General features: G+C 41.7%; 1 protein-coding gene across 2 annotated transcripts in view; it reads left to right on the forward strand.

Annotated features, from left to right (window-relative positions):
• Window positions 1-19575, forward strand: part of NFRKB (nuclear factor related to kappaB binding protein) — a 45323-nt gene that overhangs the window by 292 nt on the left and 25456 nt on the right. The window contains exons 2-10 of one of the 2 annotated variants that reach the window (XM_077756538.1): window positions 1041-1124; window positions 2287-2442; window positions 5380-5581; window positions 15616-15743; window positions 16455-16629; window positions 17176-17313; window positions 17932-18005; window positions 18790-18874; window positions 19260-19440. In XM_077756538.1, coding sequence (XP_077612664.1) covers window positions 2308-2442; window positions 5380-5581; window positions 15616-15743; window positions 16455-16629; window positions 17176-17313; window positions 17932-18005; window positions 18790-18874; window positions 19260-19440 — 1118 coding nt within the window. In that variant the 5' untranslated portion in view covers window positions 1041-1124; window positions 2287-2307. The remainder of the gene's footprint in view (window positions 1-1040; window positions 1125-2286; window positions 2443-5379; window positions 5582-15615; window positions 15744-16454; window positions 16630-17175; window positions 17314-17931; window positions 18006-18789; window positions 18875-19259; window positions 19441-19575) is intronic. The other variant, XM_077756539.1, reaches the window with a different exon arrangement.

Below are 19575 nucleotides of genomic sequence, written 5' to 3' on the forward strand. Positions count from 1 at the left end.
GGTGGGGTAGGGTGGGGCTTGCTGCAGGGGCGGCGGATTTGGAGCGAACGTTTGCTCCGGAAGCCGCCAAGGGTTTAGCTTCTGCGTTGGGGAGGGTCCAGGAGGCCGGGCTAGCCCAGGTGCAGGGAAAAGGCCCTTGGGAGACGCCTTCCTGGTCTAGTTAGGGGGTCCAGGACGCCTCAAGATTTAAGAATCCTTGGCTTCCGGGGTTCTAATCCTCTGGCAGTACCTGCTTTTTGTATTTTGAGATCCTGTTCAGAATAGTAGCAGGACAAAGGTTGCCACTCGAATAGATTAAATTTAGCTACACCACCATAGTAGTTGAAGAAACTGGTGAACAAGTTGTGAAACGGGCGATCCTCCTAAGAGCCCGGTAGAACATTGGCTTTGCAGTTCCTACCCTGTTCTATGCCAATTCTATAAAGAGGACCTTACTCTAAACATAAGGTTGCTGCTGCAAAACTGCAAAAAATGTTTTCTGTTTTAAAGTTTTGTTAAACTCCTGTACCACGTGCTTTCTCACGTGCTTGGGTAATTTAGGCACTAAGACTGCTCAGGGTGTTGTAATTCCCCATGTACTGAAAGGTGAGGGAGCACAAATGCTTGGAGACCATCTGCTTTGTTCTGCACTAATCTTCCTGCAGTATCTTTACATAAATCTGAAAACTCTAAAAGATAACTTGAGGGATGCCTGGGTGGCTCAGTCGGGTAAGCCTCCCACTTTGGCTCAGGTCAGATCTCAGGGTTCCTGGGTTCGAGCCCCGCATGGAGCTCTGTGCTGACAGCGCAGAGCCTGGAGCCTGCTTGGGATTCTGTGTCTCCCTCTCTCTCCGCCCCTGCCCCCCCCCCCCCAAAAATAAATGTTAAAAATTAAAAAAGATAACTTGAAATAATTAGTGGGAAGATGCTTACTTTAGTAGTACAGCTCTCCGCTTTTCATCATTTAAGGGTTTTGGAATCAGAATTCGTTACAGTGCTATGTTTACGTGACTGCATTAAGTCATGTAAACTGTTATCCATCTGGAGATTATTTATTGTAGGATTCCAAGACTGGACATAACAGTACAGAGGACCTGGGACAACTCCCCTTTGTCTTCCAGATAAGGAAATTGACACTTGGCAAGGTAAGATTTGCCTCATGTCCCCGGGATTAAGCTAGAAGTTTGGCATTTTGACTGTTAAGTCTGTTTCTTAATTTCCATTTTATGTGCTTGTTAGTGCATTCAGTAGGTATAGGAGAGAACGGATTTAGCAAATGTTTGTAGAGCGATTCCGTTCAAGCTCCCTGTGGTCCTTTTAGTTTTGTTCAATCCGATGGCAGCTTTACAGGTGATTTCTAGCTATTAGCCCAAGGAGATGCTCTCTGAAAATGTTGTAATATGTGCATTTCTGAAAGTGACCAGTAATGTTCAGTTATTATAGGAAGGAGAAACAACATTACGTGTACATGGTTATAAACGTCAGATGGTCCTTTAGTTGGCAGATGGGCTTCTAAATTTACTGGCTGTCATGGCCAAGTGCTTGGAGACCCCAGAGTTTATGTGGACTAAAGTCATATTAGCATGCTCCCTCTTCACAGTTTCAATTGAAAGTTTATACAGGAGGTATAGTGTTAAGAATATCTGTTTGTAGTCAGGCAAACCTGAGTTTCAGTCCTACCCCTGGGGTTGGGCAACTTATTTATCTACTTTGATCCTCAGTTGTAATATCTCTAGAATAGATATGATAAGCCTGTCTCGCACAGTTGTAGGAATTAAATGAGATACATGAAAGGCCTTGGACTTAATAGGCCCTCATTAAATAACTTACTGTTAGTGTCTGAGCTTTACTGGTCTGTATGGGTTGTCAGGGATTTTTCCTTCTGCAAGTACAACAAAGAACTAAAAAACAAAACAATAAGTTAAATTATTTTATAGCAGAGAGATTATTGGCCGGAGAAATCTAAATTATGAACTCTAACCTGTTTATCCTTTAATCTCTAAGTCTCAGTTTGCTCAAATATAAGATGAAAGTGTAAGAAATTCTGTAAATTTGGGAGTTACTGTGGACACATTCTGAACAATAACAGATCTACTGGAGAAGATTTGAAGATTGAGATAAGAATGCAGTAGTAGAAGGGGGCAGAAGTGTATGGCTGCAGTTAGGGTTGGAGGATAAGGTATAACACTAGACTTGAGATTGACTATTTTCTGGGCCAGAATATTTTCTGAAAGAGTGTTAATAGCAGTCAGATGCCTGGGGTTCTCGCCTTTCTACCTAGAGGTATGACTGCATATATTTGTCTAGATTATCTGTGGAACATAAGCAATGGATTCCTTGGACCATATGCTGACCGATCCCCTGGAACTGGGTCCATGTGGAGATGGCCATGGCACACGTATTATGGAGGACTGCCTCCTGGGGGGCACCAGGGTTAGTCTGCCTGAGGACCTTCTGGAGGATGTAAGTAGTAGCTCCACCACCATCTTTTTCTCTGAGTCACGTTGCCCGTAACTGCTGTGCTAAACCTTTCTCACACCCTACGAGGTGTTCTCAGTCTTTTGTGCTCTTTTTGGTTTCATTTTCTATATTGCATTCAGAGTGTTCTCTCTCTTTTTTAACATAACATCTTTAATATTCTGAATAAAGAAGAAAGTATAGGCTACATTCTGCATGCTTAATAGTACGTCAGTATAATAGTATTGTATAAGCCCTATTTGTAACCAGATAATTTTGAGCAATTAACAAGAAATCGTATGTTTTAAGGATAAAATTATGAGTTTTTTCAACATCAAATTGGTTACCCACATTGTGGATCATAAATAAAGTAACCCTGGGACGCCTGGGTGGCTCAGTCAGTTGAGCATCAGACTTCGGCTCAGGTCATGATTTCATGGTTTGTGAGTTTGAGCCCCACGTCGGGCTGTGTGCTGACAGCTCAGAGCCTGGAGCCTGCTTTGGATTCTGTGTCTCCCCCTCTCTCTGCCCCTCCCATGATTGTGCTCTGTCGTTCAATGATCAATAAACATTAAATAAACAAACAAACAAACAAACCCTGTAGTCCCTTAATAGTACATGCCCTGGGATGGGATATTCACATGCTTCTGGCCCATTTCACAGGTAGCTGTGAAATAATAATAATTTCATCATTATTAAGGTGGCTACTACTTATTAAATGCTTATTATATGCAAGGTACTAGGTATACCAAAACATGTATTTAACTGACTTGTTTATTTTGCCATGTTTCACTTATACAGACAGGTGTAGAGTGTCAGCAAACATTCATTTGTGCGTTATCCAGTTTCAGGAGAGAACTTCATTTAGTCCTATTTGGTTCAGATTTTTCTTTCATAATACGTCAAACATTGTAAACCGACTTAAAGCCACCATTTATTGTCCTTGCCACCTGAAGTAACAACTACTGAAGTTGACATATATATCCTTCCCATCCATGCTTACTGTACATACTCTTTCAGATGAATCTCTTCATGTTATTCATTTAGTTAGCAAACACTTACTTTATAAAGTACCTACTTTATACCAGACGCTGAGATACTAGGCATAAAGTGGTGTGCAAAAATAGATTTGTAGGGGAAGCTCTTGGACACTGAGGTGCGTCAGTACATGAATGTAGAAATGTCTTCCAGGTGGTTGGATTTCTGGGTTGTCTCCTGCTTAAGCCTTTTGGTGGCTCTCTCTTGTCCTCAGGATAATGTCACAAGTATTTAGCATGTCTATAGGTCCCTTCCTCCTCTTTTCTTCTGTCTGTTGCTCCCCCTCTCATTTGTGACCTTGTCCTAGCCATACATTGCCTCAACTCTTTTAATTATAAGAAAAGTGAAATGTGGGACACCTGGCTGGTTCATTTGGTGGAGCCTGTGACCCTTGATCTCACAGTTGTGAGTTTAGACCCCATGTTGGGCATGGAGCCCACTTAAAAAAAAAAAAAGTGACATGTATCATATATAAGAAGAGTATATAAAATCCATATATCTACAGTATATATACAATTGAAGCAGTAATAAAACACCCAACTAACCACCACTTGGGTTAAGAAGTAGAATGCTGCCAGTATCATTTAAGCTCCCTGTATATCCCTCCCCATCTCATCCCTCTCCATTCTCCCCACAGGTAACTGCTGTCCTTTCTTTCATATTAATTCTTCCATTTTTATGGTTTTGCTCTGGATTTTTAAAAAATTTTTATTTATGTAGTTTTAAGTAATCTCTGTGCCCGACGTGGGGCTTGGAGACTGAGATCAAGAGTCACATGCTCTACCAACTGAGCCAGCCAGACACCCCTGCTCTGTGGATTTTTAACTCTCCTGCGTCAACATCTTTTTTCCCCCCTTTCCTTATCCCTTAACTATCTTAAATGTCACTTCAAATATGTGTTCTCTGACACCTTGAGTCTGGGGGGTGTGCTTCTCCTATGTGCCTATGTGCACATGAGCACTTCTTAAGCGACACTGCAATTGCTTTTTTTCCCCTCCAGACAATGTGTATACCGTCCTGCTGCTGGCCTCTCTCGGCAGATGACCTCAACCCCTCAAGTTCTCCCCCTTGTTAACTGTTTCCTGCCCCTCGTTTTAAGCTGAATTCAGTTGTTCATCATACTCCTTGTTGGCAGAAATGTGTTTCCAAATGAAATTCTCTGTACTGAGGTCGTTTGTCCTTTGGATTATTTTTATTTTTTTATTATTATTTTTTTTAATGTTTTATTTATTTCTTGGAGAGAGAGAGACAGCGTGAGCAGGGGAGGGTCAGAGAGAGAGGGAATCACAGACTCCGAAACAGGCTCCAGGCTCTGAGCTGGCAGTCAGCATAGAGCCCGACGCGGGGCTCGAACCCACGAACCGCGAGATCATGACCCAAGCGAAAGTCGGACGCCTAACCAACTAAGCCACCCAGGCGCCCCATCCTTTGGATTATTTTTAACATTAAAAAAAATGTTTATTTTGAAAGAGAGAGATGGGGAGAAAGACAGAGAGGGGGAGAGAGAATCTCGAGTAGGCTCCACACAGTGCAGAGACTGACAACGGGGCTCCATCTCAGCTGTGAGATCATGACTTGAGCTGAAACCAAGAGTCAGATGCTTCACTGACCGAGCCACCCAGGCGCCCCTCCTGTGGATTATTATTTACTGTTGGGTATAAGATAGTGGTTTATATGTAGTCTTTTTCTCTAAGATTTGAGAATTGAGTAAAGATCATTTTGGTTCAAACAAACAAGAACTTGGATGCAGTGATGGTTGCACAGCACTGTGAACGTACTTAATATCACTCAGCTGTACACTTAAAAATGGATAAAATGGTAAGTTTTATGTTCCATGTATTATACCACTCCCAGGAAAGCTTAAAAGCTTGTTTTCTCTTCTCCTGGTTTTCCGAATTCTCCCAGCCTGAGATATTCTTTGATGTAGTCAGCCTCTCAACATGGCAGGAAGTATTGAGTGACTCTCAACGTGAACACCTCCAGCAGTTTCTGCCTCACTTTCCTGAAGACAGTCTTGAGCAGCAGAATGAGCTCGTCCTAGCCTTGTTTAGCGGAGAGAACTTCCGCTTTGGGAACCCTCTGCACATTGCCCAGAAGCTTTTCCGAGGTATGCAGCTTGGCATTCTGTTGTGGGAGGAGTGGGAGAAGTAGGAACACATTCACTTTTGTGAATACTCCTTGCTCTGTTTATCGAACTTATTTCCATGAACACCTACTGACTCAGAGACTGGTTGTGTGCAGCACTTTACCTGGGATAGTCTTTTCAGTAAAAATTTTTAACTTATGTAGGAAACATAAATCATAAGTGATTTATTGTAATAAGAGCTGTGTAACTACCACCCAGATCAAGAAATAAAACACTACTTGTGTCTTATAGCACCATTTATGACTAGGATTTAAGAAAACTTAAGAACAGTTTACCATTTGCTTGATCGCATGTACATATGCAGTTATGTGTATTTGTGCATCACACATACATATATACTTTTTTCCTACAGAAAACATGATACTTTCCTGCCAAACACTTCAGCATGTATGCATCCATTAACAAGGACATTCTGCTATATAATCACAGTCCCGTTAATCATACCCAGGAAATTTTAACACTGAGCAAATAATATCACAGAATATCTCAGTCAGGTGTTCTCAGCTATTCCCTAAATCTTCTTTATAGTGGCCATTCATTTATTTATTTATTTATTTGGAGAGGACACGTAGGAGATGGGCAGAGAGAGAGAGAGAGAATTCCAGGAGGGGCAAAGGGAGGGAGGGAGGGAAAAAGAGAGAGAGAACGACAGAGAAAGAAGGGGGGGGTTACCTGAAGCAGGGCTTGTGTTCACCCAAGGTGAGACTCATGCTCACCGCATATGGGACTTGAACTCCTGAGCCATGAAATGCTTAGTGACTGAGCCACCCAGGTGCACTATAATGGGCCTTTTGGTTCAGGATCTATTCAAGGTTCATGTATTGTGTTGAATTTCATGTCTCTTGGCTCCCTGATTCTTGGGCCTTCTGCCCTTTATTCTTTGTCTTTCAAAAACAACTTCTTTTTTTTTTTTTCAATTTAAGTTTAGTTGACATACAATATTATGTTAGTTTCAGGTGTACAACATTTTGATTCGGAATGTATATTCTGAAGTAATCCCCATGATACATTTAGCTACAATCTGTCACCTTATAAGTTGTTACTTATTATTAGCTGTATTTCTTGTATTATATATACATTGTATCCTTTTGTCATATTTTATTTCTGGAAGTTTGTAGCTTTTAATGCCCTTCCCTGTTTTGCACAGTCTGGCCCCCATCCCCCACAAGGCAGTCGTGGTATTGCTGTCTGTATCTATGAGTCTTTTTGTTTTTTTAGTTCATTTGTTTTTCAGATTTTACGCAAAAGTAAAATCATATGGTATTTGTCTTCCTCTGACTTATTTCAGGAAGCATAATATCCTCTGGGTCCATCCATGTGGTCCCAAATGGCAAGATTTCATTCTTTTTTTAGGCTGAGTAATATAAAAAAAATATAAAATGTTTTTCCACGTACTTCTCTTTATCCATTCATCTACGGGTGGACACAAGTTGCTTCCGTGGCTTGACTCAGTGCTCGTAGGGCTGCATATACACTTTCTGAGTTAGCGTTTTCAGTCTCTTCAAATAAATACCCAGATGTGGAATTGCTGGATGGTAGTTCTATTATTCATTTTTTGAGGAACTCTACTGTTTTCCACAGTGGTGGCACCATTTTTCATTCCCACCATTAGTGCACAAAGGTTCCATTTTCTCCACATCCTTGTCAACACTTGTTAATTCTTGGCTTTTTGATAATAGTCTTTCTTTTTTTAATTTTAAATGTTTATTTTGAGAGAGAGAGAGAGAGCGAGCATGTGTGTGCACATAAGGCAAAAGGAGCAGAGAGAAGAGAGACAGAATCCCAAACAGGCTCGGTGCTGTCAGCACAGAGCCCAAAATGGGCTTGATCTCAGGAACTGTGAGATCACGACCTGAGCAGAAATCCAGAGTTAGATGCCTAACCGACTGTGCCACCCAGGTGCCCCGATAATAGCCATTCTGACAGGTGTAGGTATCTTGTGGTTGTGATTTGCATTTCCCTGGTGACTAGTGATGTTAAACATCTTTTCACTTATTTATTGGCCATCTGAGTGTCTTCTTTGGATAAATATTTATTCACATCATCTGCCCATTTTTAACTGGATTATTATTATTACTGGGTTATTTTTGGTGTTGAGTTGTAGGAGTTCTTTATAAAATGTAGATATGAACCCTCATTGGATGTATCATTTGGCAGTACAGTCTCCATTCAGCAGGTTGCCTTTTTGTTTTGTTGATGCTTTCCTTTGCTTTGCTTTGTTTTTCAGTTTGATGTAGTCTCATTTTTTTGCTTTTGTTCCTCTTACGTGAGGAGAGAGAACCAAAAAAATATATTGCTCAGACTGATGTCCCAAGAGTTTACTGCCTGTGTTGTTTTTCTAGGAGTTTAATGTTTTCAGCCTTGGATTTAAATTTTTAATCTGTTTTGAGTTTATTTTTGTTTATGATGTAAGAAAGTTATCCAGTTTTATTCTTTTGTGTGTAGCTGTCCAGTTTTCCCATCACCATTTATTGAAGAGACTGTCTTTTCACCATTGTTAATGCCATTATTATAGTCAAATTAATTGACTATATAAGTTGAAGGTTTTATTTCTAGACTCTGTTCTGTTCCATTGATCTGTGTGTCCTTTGTGCCGGTCCCATAGTGGTTTTTTTTTTCTAATGTTTTATTTATTTCTGAGAGAGAGACAGCATGCACAGAGGAGGGTCAGAGAGAGAGGGAGACACAGAATCCGAAGCAGGCTCCAGGCTCTGAGCTAGCTGTCAGCACAGAGCCCGACACGGGGCTCGGACCCACAAACCGTGAATCATGACCTGAGCGGAAGTCAGACACCCAACCGACAGCCACTCAGGTGCCCCCCATAGTGTTTTGATTACTGTAGTTTCATAGTATAGTTTGAAGTAAAGGAGCATAATAGTTCGTGCTTTTTTTTTTTTCTTTCTTTCTCAGGATTGCCTTGGCTATGTCGGTGGCTCCATACAAAACACACTGATATTTTTTAAGAGCCCAGGACACTTGACTTCATCCCTAATTGCCTGATTGGCCCGTTCATTCTTTAGTAGGGTGGTCTTTAACCTCCATGTTTTTGGGGGTTTTCCAGGCTTCTTCCTGTGATTGATTTCAAGTTTCAAAGCATGATCTGAGAGTGTGCATGGTATGATCTCGATTCTTTTATATTTATTGAGGGCTGCTTTATGTTCCAGTATGTGATCTATCTTGGAGAATGTGCCATGCGCACTTCAGAAGAAAGTAAATTTCTTGGCCTCAGGATGTAGAGTTCTAAATATATCTGTCAGATCCATCTGGTCCAAAATGTCTTTCAAGTCCATTATTTCTTTAGTGATTTTCTGTCTGGTTGACCTATCCATTGCTGTAAGTGGAGTATTGAAGTCCCCTGCTGTTAGCACATTCTTATCTATGAGCCTGTTTCTCTTTGTGATTAATTGTTTTATATATTTAGGTGCTCCCATATTCGGTGCATAGACATTTATGATTGTTAGTTCTTCCTGATGGATAGACCCTGTAACTATTATGTAATGCCCTTCTTCATCTCTTGTTATTGTCTTTAATTTAAAGTCCAGTTTGTTTGATAGCTACTCCGGCTTTCTTTTGATTTCCAGTAGCATGATATATATTTCTCCACCCCCTTACTTTTAATCTGAAGGTATCTTCCAGTCTAAAATGAGTTTCTTGTAGACAGCGTATAGATGGATTTTGTTTTTTTATCCATTCTACTACCCTATATCTTTTGATTGGAGCATTCAGCCCATTTACATTCAGTGTTATTATTGAGATATGTGGGTTTAGAGTCTTTGTGTCCTTTGTGAGCCCAGGACACTTGAATAGTAAAATGTTCTACTTTCTGGGGAATTGTTTTGTTTCCTCATGATTAGATTTGGGTTAAACATTTTGCCACGAATATTAACTGGGAAATATTACCTCTCCCCTCTCCCCCATCACTTCAGAAAGCACATGATGTCAGTTTTTCCAGTGTTGGTAATGATGCGTTTGGTCTCTTGGTTAAGTGGTATCTGCCAGACATACTGATGGTAACAGTATCTTTTTTCCTTCATAATTAAGAAGGTAAATGTAGGATGATACTTTGGGACCACGTGATAGTATTCTTACTCCAAAGCCTTTGGTTTACTCAGTGGGTTAGCATCCATTGATGATCCTTGCTTGAATCTGTTATTAGGGATTGTAGGATGTATTGGGGCTACTATTAAGCCACCATTTCCTCTCCAATGGAGAGGAGGAGAGGCAAGCCTCTTCTCCCCTTCTGGGGTGACTTTGCTTTGGCAGGAGGCCCTGAAAGTACAGTGCATCTCCTTGAGTTTTGTTAACCTGGACAACGTGATACCTACAAAAGCCCAGAGGGCACTGGCCTGTCATTGCTAATCTTTCATTACCTCAGCGATCTTAGAACTAGCATTCCCTCATTTGGAGGGTTATTGGTTTAAAGAGGAATTCTTCTCTTTAGTTGGCAAAGTTTCCATGCAGCCAGGGGCCTTAGGTGGATGTAGCCCATCTCTTTCAGTGGAGCCTGCCTGGATTTAGAGCGGTTCTGTCAGGGACTTGTGTAGTGTTTGCCCTACACAGACACAAAACAGTAGGATTGTCTGGTGAAGATACGAACAAGCAATGTTAAGACAAGAGTTCCTGTGTGTTTCACCCTGACCAGTGTCGTATTTCAGTTCTAGTGTTGCTGCACATGGTTACAGTTCCATGTCTGTTAGTCTTCTCTGAGCTGTCGTTGCGTTCCCATGTTCTCTTGCCTTTGGTTTGGCTTTCCTGCTCCTCTCTTATTTTATTTATTTTATGTATGTATGTATGTATGTATTTAAGAACAGTATATGACATCGTTCCAGCTTTTAAAAAAATTTTTTTTAATGTTTTATTTATTTTTTGAGAGAGAAATAGAGACAGCATGAGCAGGGAGGGTCAGAGAGAGAGGGAGACACAGAATCTGAAGCAGGTTCCAGGCTCTGAGCTAGCTGTCAGCATAGAGCCCGATGCGGGGCTCGAACCCACGAACCATGAGATCATGACCTGAGCTGAAGTCAGACGCTTAACTGACTGAGCCACCCAGGTGCACCCTGATCCTCTTTTAAATGTCCACCTTTTCTTTAAGTTCCAAATGCTTATCAGACTCTCTTGCCTCCTATTTCATGAAGGATCTTGTGTAATAAACTCTCCACTCCCCACTTCCCACTTCCCACTTCCAGCCTCTACCCCAGATCACAGTATTCATTTCCATTCTGACCCACTTTACCTGTCTCAGAGTAAAAAGGAGTTTTTTTTTCTGTTTAAGATTAACCTGTGTTCTTGATCCCTTCATGTTTTACATCCTCTGGGAACTTTTTTCCTTGGTTAACCATCCCTTCTGTCCTGTGGACTCTATTTTGCTATTCTCTGCACTTGCTCTGCTTCAGCCTATGGATGCGTTCAGGGGTCTCAGTCTAAAAAAAGTCCCTAACCATCTGTCTCCTCTGTTGTACTTTGTCATTCGCCTTTTTCTCTCCAAACTTGTTGAAAGGTTATCCATAGCTGTCTCTTCCAGTCATTGTGCCCCTGTTCCCTTGTGGCTTTCACCTTATGACTTCACAGAGAGTGCTCTTACTAATGCCACCAGTGACTGCTTTTTTTTTCCCCTTCAAGTTTTTTTACTTTTAAATTTCAAAGCTACAGAAGACTTTATAACGGACAAAGTCACAAGATTTTATAATGGACACTCATGTACAGTTGACCCTTAAACAACACAGGTGGACGGGTGCCTGCTTCCTACACAGTCAGAAATCCACATATAAATTTGACTCTCCCAGAACTTAACTAAAAGCCTATACTGTTGATCAGAAGCCTTACTTAACAATAGTACATTAAGACTTATTTTGTATACTATGTGTGTTACGTAATGTATTTTTACAATAAAGTCAGCTAGAGAAAAGAAAGCAGTATTAAGAAAATCATAAGGAAAATACAGTTATAGCATGTACTATTAAAAAATCCACATATAAGTTGACTCCCACAGTTTAAACTTGTGTTCAAGGGTGAACAGGTTCATCAGCTTATTAACATTAACATTTTAACATTTTACCATATTTAGTCTCATTCACTACTACATATATTATCATTGTTTTGCTGAACCGTTTGAAAGTATTGCAGACATTGTATCTCTAAATGTTTCAGCATTAATCTCTGAGGAATAAGAACATTTTCTTACATAACCACAAATGATCAAATTCAGAAATACTGTAAATACAGCATCTTTCCATATTTGGATTCTGTATATTAATATAAAATGTAATGTTGACTTGCTGCTATCGAATATTTAGTCTGTACTCCTATCTCACCAGTTGTTCCAGCGAACATTTTTTTCCTCCTCCATGTCTCTTTATTAGTATTTTTTAACATTTTATTTTATTCTTTTTTGCGGGGGAGAGAGAGCGCGCACATTTGTGTGTGCACATTGGGGGGAGCTCCACGCTATCAGCACAGAGCCCGATGCAGGGCTCCCAACTCATGACTGTGAGATCCTGACCTGAAGTCAGCCAGGTCTTAACTGACTGAGCCACCCAGGCGCCCCTCCTACTCCAAGTCTCTTTTAGTTCTCTTCTTGATCCGTCCACAGCGTCTACTGTCCTTTCTTTTTTTAGTTTCCTTTTATTACTATTGTTTTTTTAGTAAGTTCCATGCCCAACATGGGCTTGAACTCACAACCCGAAGATCAAGAGTTGGATGCTGCACCAGCTGAGCCAGCCAGGTGCCCCTGTAGAGCACATCTGTTGTCTTGACCACTTCCTCCATCTTGAGACTTTCCCCCACTTTGCATCAGTGACTCTTCCCTGCCCTAGATCTCCCCCTGTGTGTTTGACACCATACTCCCCACCCCACTTTCTTTGCTAACCCCTCTTCCACTCATTGTTCCTGTCTGTGTTACTGCTGCTGAGGCTCCTCTCTTGCCTCTGTACTTGCCTGCATTCATTCACCATCTCTTCACTGATGACTGTTGCCTGAGCTACTTTAGCTGCCATCCCCACATGGCTCCCAGAGTGAGCATCTTAAAACTCACTTTGTGGAATATTTAGCAGTTGTCTTCACCTGAAATAAAATTTTGTGCCTACAAGGCTCTTTGTGACCTGGCTCCTGCCTGCTTATCCAACTTCATCTGGTATTACTCTCTTGTTTTCTCGCTGTTATCTAGCCCAGTGCTGGCCAATAGAAGTATTACATGAGCCATGTGTTCAAGATAAAATTTTCTAGTAGACATATTAAGAATTGTAAAGGCAGTTAAATTAGTTTTAATAAGATATTTTAATTTACCATAATTATTAATAATTTCAGTAGTATTTTCCTTATACAAAATATTATTTTAACAGAGGCGTAGCATTTTTTTTTTTAAGTTTGTTTATTTTGAGAGAGAGAGAGCAAGCATGAGCAGGGCAGGAGCAGAGGGAGAGAGAGAATTCCCAACAGGCTCTGTGCTGTCAACGCAGAGCCCAGCGTGGGGTTCGAGCTCACAGACTTGATCATGACTTGAGCCGAAAAAGATTCAGATGCTTAGCCAACTGAGCCACCCAAGCTTTCAAAAAACAGAGGAAACTTAAAACTGAAGGAACAGAATTTCAAAGAAGTATAGAGGCAAAATATATTAGTCTAATGTTTATATATCAAATAACATCAGTAGTATTGGACTCTGGGCTCATTTTTTGGAGGTCATGTTTCCTGTTTCCCTATAGCAGGCAGCATAGCAAGGTGGGTAAGAGCCTGGACTCTGGAGTTAGACCATCTGGGTTGAAACCTGATTTTCCCTTTTACTGGCTGTGTGACCTTGGGCAAGTTATTTAACTTCTTTATTTAACTATTTAACTACAGTTTCTTCATCTGTAAAATGAGCATTTAGTAGTGCCTTTTTTATGGGGTTGTTGCAAGTATTGAGTGACTTAATATATATACGGTCCTTACGTAGTGGTGGTTGTCAGGTACTGTTCTAAGCATTTGCTGCTGTTAGTTACTTTGGATAGTATTAGGGTGGTTGGGGGAAAAAGAGAGAAGCACCGTGTGCTTTGACGCCTCATTTTATTTTTCTGAGATTAGCTTCTGAATCTTGCCTTCTCAGTTCTCATCATGGCCCATCTACTCAAATCTAATACATCCACAGTGGACCTCTCCTTGACCTGTTTATTTCAGGCAGTGACTTCAGTTGCTCGTGTTCAGTGATCAGGGTACCATGTTCAGTTGACCTCCCCATTGCCCCCATCATGCCCCAATATCAGAACTATCAGCAGGTCTAATCCTTCTCTCAGAACTATATCTCAAGTCTCTCTACTTCTGTACGTGCCAGACATTCTTCGATGTTCGGGAGATGTGCTAATGATCTTACATTCTGAGAGGGAAAAACAGATAGCGAACAAGCAAATACTTATTGACATTAAGTCCTCCAGAGAATAAGGAGGGTAATGGGACTAGAGTGACAGGAAGAGGCTGTTTTAGACCTGGTGGCTGGCCAGGGCTTCTCTGATGAGATGACAGCAGAACAGAGACTTAATGAGGGTAGGAGGAGCAAGCCGTGAAAATACTGGGTGTTAGTAGGAAGCATTGCAGGTAGAGGGAACTTCAAACACAAAGGTCTTGAAAAAGTCAGGTATGTGGCCTGTTTGGGAAATAGAGGCCATTGGGGCTGGGGTAGAGGCAGCAAATGGGAGACTGGTGAAGATGAAGCCAGAGGTAGCCCAGGACAGATCATAAAGGCCTGCCAGGCCACCTCTGGACCTTGGCTTTTATTCCAGGTGTGGAGGGAAGCCGCCATCATCTCACTTGGACCCTTGCATTAGTTTTCATTCTTCCTCTCTTGCTCCCTCCATGTCATTCTGCTTTAACCCTTTCAAATTATTTCCATTGTACTTGGGATAAAATCCAGCTCCACCCGTGTGGTTGGACCTCTGCCCAGCTTCCCAGGGCATCACATGCCCCCCCAGCTACAGCCCAGTCCATGTTAGTCGTACAGACATTTCCTCACGTTTTGGGACATGACAGGTTCTTTCTTGCTTCAGGTCTTTTCTTAGCACAGGCTGTTCCTTTTGCCTTTTCACCATTTTTACTTCTTATTTGTAAATTTCCATTTATTTTCCTCTTAATGAAACTTTTTTAAACATACATAAAAGTTGGTAAATAGTATAATAAACATTTGTATAACTTTTACCAGTATTTATCAGTTTTCATTTTGCCACAATGGCTTTAATCAGGCTTCATTTTATGTCTCATTCTTTATAGATCCCTTTCCTGAATGACTCTTCCTTACTCTCTACAATTGCTTCAAGTTAATTTCTGATAGTATTCACAAGAGTTGAATATTTATGTTTCTTTTCTTTCTTTTTTATTATTTTTTTAGAGAGCATGTGTGAATGGGGGAGGTCGGGGGGGTGGAGAGAGAGAGAGAGAAAGAGAGAGATAATATCTTAAGTAGGCTCCACTCTCAGTGTGGAGATGGATGTGGGACTTGATCCTACAACCCTGGGGTCATGACCTAAGAGGAAATCAAGAGTCAGATGCTCAAATGACTGAGCTATCCAGGCGCCCCTGTTTATTTTCTGTCTCCCATTGGACCATAGGCCCCACATAGACATAGATTGTCTTTTTTCTCCCTGTACTGTATTCTAGTTTGATACAGAGTTTGCCACATTTTAAGTTTGCATTAAATATTTGTTGACCTTGGGGCGCCTGGGTGGCTTAGTCGGTTAAGCGTCCGACTTTCGCTTGGGTCATGATCTTGCGGTTCGTGGGTTTGAGCCCCGCGTCGGGCTCTGTGCTGACTGCCAGCTCAGAGCCTGGAGCCTGTTTCAGTCTGTGACTCCCTCTCTCTCTGACCCTCCCCTGCTCACACTGTCTCTCTCTCTCTCTCCTAGAAATAAATAAAAAACATTAAAAAAAAATTAAAAAAAAATATTTGTTGACCTGTAAGTATAAATGTTATATGTATATATTATACACACACACATGTATATACACATATATGGTTGTACCTCTATTCTTTTAAGATGGACACTTTAACCCCGAGGTGGTTAAGTACCGGCAGCTGTGCTTCAAGTCCCAGTATAAGCGCTACCTCACCTCCCAGCAGCAGTATTTCCATAGGTTGCTGAAGCAGATCCTGGCTTCCCGGAGTGTAAGTAATGCTTGGGAACTGGATATTAGACATGGACAGTGAATGCACAGATCTTATGACTTCAAGAGTTGGTTCAGATACCAAATAACAAAAGGTAGCACTAAGAGGAAAATGCTACCAGTTAAGCCATGACATAGGCTGTATCATTCTTTCTTATTAATTTTAAGATGTAGCTTGATTTCAGAGGTGTGAAAATACGGAAAAAAGGTGTCTCTTAAAATTGGTGAAATATCATAGCTTCAGTATTTACCAGGATATGCAGATGACTTTGAGATCCATCATGGATTATTAAGGAGAAGCAGGTTGCTCTGCAGTTGATGTATGAGAGCACATAGGCCTCCAGATATCCTGATGGATAAATAGTGCATCAGGCTTCATGGCCCTGGGACCTGGTTAGTCTAGTAATCTCTGAGGCAAAGTTGTGGTTCTAAGTGGTTCTTAAGCTTCAGTATGGAAATAGTCGGGTGTTTAGTATAGTAAGTGTTCATTCTCGAGGGAGCAGTTCACCACTCAGATTTAAGATACTTTGCCATGGAGTAATCAGTAGAGGCCCTTTTTGTTTGGATATATTCTCATATGTGCATCTCTGTGATCTGAAGGGAGGGACTTGTCTGTTAAACGATGTCTTCTCAGGAAGAAATTGTAGTCTCAGAGAATGTACCACAACAAGCTTTGGATGATGATGTGCATCCCCATCTGATCGCTCCCTAGGACCTGCTGGAGATGGCCCGACGGAGTGGTCCGGCCCTTTCCTTTCGCCAGAAGCGCCCTTCACCATCCCGCACCCCTGAGGAGCGGGAGTGGCGGACCCAGCAACGCTACTTGAAGGTCTTGAGGGAAGTGAAGGAGGAATGTGGTGACACAGACCTGTCATCTGATGAAGAAGGTGAGTGGGGGCACTTGGGGTACCTGGGGTGTTGGATCTACACCAGCAGCTTGTTCAGTTGGAGCCAGTGGTAGCCATTTATCTCCCCAGCAAAGAAGCCATCCCTGTTGTCTCTCTTGGGGAGGGGGTGGAAAATGGGGCTCAGAACCCCTTAGTCTTTGGGCATCGAGACATTCCTGGTAGGTGGGGTGTAACTGTATACCTTTTTTACTGTTGATACTTAAGTGGCATTTGAGCTTAGATGAGATGCATCCCTGCACGGCAGGGCTCTCCACAGTAGGCCTGTCTGGTCCTATTGTGCCACTTGAGAGAACTGCTTTTCCCCTTACAGGAGAGTAGTAGTGACTGTTGGCCTGCTGCAATACGACCCCATCACTCTGTTGAAGTCTCTCTTCCTGGAAGAGCCGTTTAAATGACCTAAGTGTGCTCCAGTTCGTCTGGAGAAGGGTCAGAAAAGAATGGTGGAACCCTGGCCTCCATGTTGTTGGCTTAGCCTTGTTGAACCCAAATGGCCACTTACCCAATCTCCCCTATTGGAGTCCACAGCCACGTTGGATTTACAAGAAAAATTTTCTTTTGAAGATCTCAGCTCATGGCTTCCGAGCTCTCCAGCGCGTTCTCCTAGCCCTGCGGTGCCCCTGAGGGTGGTGCCCACGCTTTCAACCACGGATATGAAAACTGCAGGTGAGAATTGAGTGACGCTGTGAATGTTTTGGGAGAGCAGAACGTAGATCTGAGAACTCCCTTGGATGGAGGTGGGCGCTAGATTCTTACCTGCCAGGGAATTGAAGCAGTGTTCCCTAGAAGTAGGAGATTGGGAGAAGTTTTTGTACAGTTCCACTTTTTTACAAGTAGGTAGGCCTTCCTTTCTTTCTTCATTTAGGAACTTTTCCTTAGTTGCTGATCAGCTGGTATTTTGGGCTAAAGAAAATAGATTCTTAAAATAATTCTTCAGAGCAGTTCAGTAATAGAACAAGAGGGTTAACCAGAGCCATAGCAATTTCTGAGAATGTCTGTGAAACCAGAGAAGAACTTTTAATTGGGGTAGGAATCAAAGAATGTTAATTTTCAGTGTGTTTTTGGAGCAGCTAAGTGAGGTCATTCTTGATTGAGGCAGAGAAAAGCTGAAGAGTTGATCCTGTGACCGTTTGAAGATTGTTTGGGCTTATAGTACACAGGAGTCAGAAGGGAAACGCAGAGAAACACGTTCTATATGAGTATCACAGTGACCAGAAAGATTTGAATTTGAGTATCATGTTAGTGAATGACTTAGTCCATGTGGTTTGGTTCATTCTCTCTCAGATAAAATAGAACTGGGGGACAGTGACCTGAAGATAATGTTAAAGAAGCACCATGAGAAGCGGAAACATCAACCAGTAAGATTGGGTTGGGTGGTTGTTAGTGGTTTTCAGTCTAATATTTTTGGATTGGCTATTGGAAGATGAAGGTAGTGACAGTATTGTTATTTACGCTTCCTCTTCTGTCATTGTTGGGGGACAGGAGCAACAGTAGAGGCTAGTTAACAGCAAAGATAAGAGAGGAATACAAGACACCTAACGTAGTGTCCGATTTCAGCTTTACCACAAGACTGGTACATGGATCTTTATGTCTATTTTACCTGTGTTCAGAGAGGTTAAGGAGCTTGTCCTTGGCCTTGCAGCTAGGAAGTCAAGGGTCAGTCCTGTGCTCTTTGCACTTTTTACTCTTTCTATTACTTCACTTTGACCGAAACAGGGTAATGCCAGGGTAATCAAGCCAGTCCATCTGGCTTCAGAGGAGGAAGAAATGGCTGACCATCTGAAGCTGAGTGGTGCCATGGGAACCATCACACACTAGAAGTCAGCAAATCCCTTAACTTCTCTGAACCATGTTCTCATACTGTAAAATAACAGTGATACTTAAGACTGTTTGAAGAGCACATAAGGAATGTAAAAGAGGTTCATAAATTAAATGCTGTGCAGTAGAAGGGTTGGAACTGGGTTCTCCTGTGCCCCGTTATGCAGGGCAGTAGTTTTAACCTCCGTACATTTTTTGATTCAGCATGATTTCCTCAAGTGCGCCCAACATCTGATTGTATCTGTTAGGTAAATTGGCAAAATCATTGGCAGTCTTAGCTCCTTATTTGGGCCTCTCTAACAAATCTCTGAATATCACATCCAGGATCATCCGGACCTTTTGACAGGGGACCTGACTCTCAATGACATCATGACCCGAGTAAATGCTGGCAGGAAGGGCTCTCTGGCAGGTAAATGATGTCCTCTGTGGGTAGACGTCATCTGACTGTGGTGTTGCGTTACGTAGCCTCCTTACATGTGGCAAAAATAAATGAAACCACAGTTTCCTTCTTGCTGATGACTTTGTTTTGTTATTGCCTCTCATGGATTTATAGATGGAAAATGAATATAAAATCAGTACAATAGGTCTTTGTCTCTTTAATAGGAGCTAAAATTTACCTGTAAAATCTGTGACTGGGTTTGGTTAAAATACAAAACAAAAAACAACTAAATGTCTTATTACTAAGACTTTTCTTTCTTCTACCAGTGGGTGTTGGCAAAGTAACATGCAGATAAGACCCCTCACTTCTGATGTAAAAATGTAGTTCTATGATTTTCGTTGCCTTTTCTTCCCAGCGCTATATGACTTGGCTGTCCTTAAAAAAAAGGTTAAGGAAAAAGAGGAGAAGAAGAAGAAGAAAATAAAACTGATCAAATCAGAGGCAGAGGATTTGACTGAACCCTTAAGCAGTGCTGATGGGATCCCACCTCTCTCACAGGCCCCTTCTCCACTGGCTATACCTGCTATCAAGGAGGAGTAAGTGAGCAACAGAGATTACTGCTCAAGGGTGAAAGGTTAACCTGGGGAGTGTACTTAGTGCTGGTGCTTGAAATGAGCTGGTGTATTTTTAATTTGCATAAACACACACACACACACACACACACACACACA

This window comes from Crocuta crocuta, unplaced genomic scaffold, assembly GCF_008692635.1.
Source record: "Crocuta crocuta isolate KB4526 unplaced genomic scaffold, BGI_CrCroc_1.0 scaffold172, whole genome shotgun sequence".
Lineage (NCBI taxonomy): Eukaryota > Metazoa > Chordata > Mammalia > Carnivora > Hyaenidae > Crocuta > Crocuta crocuta.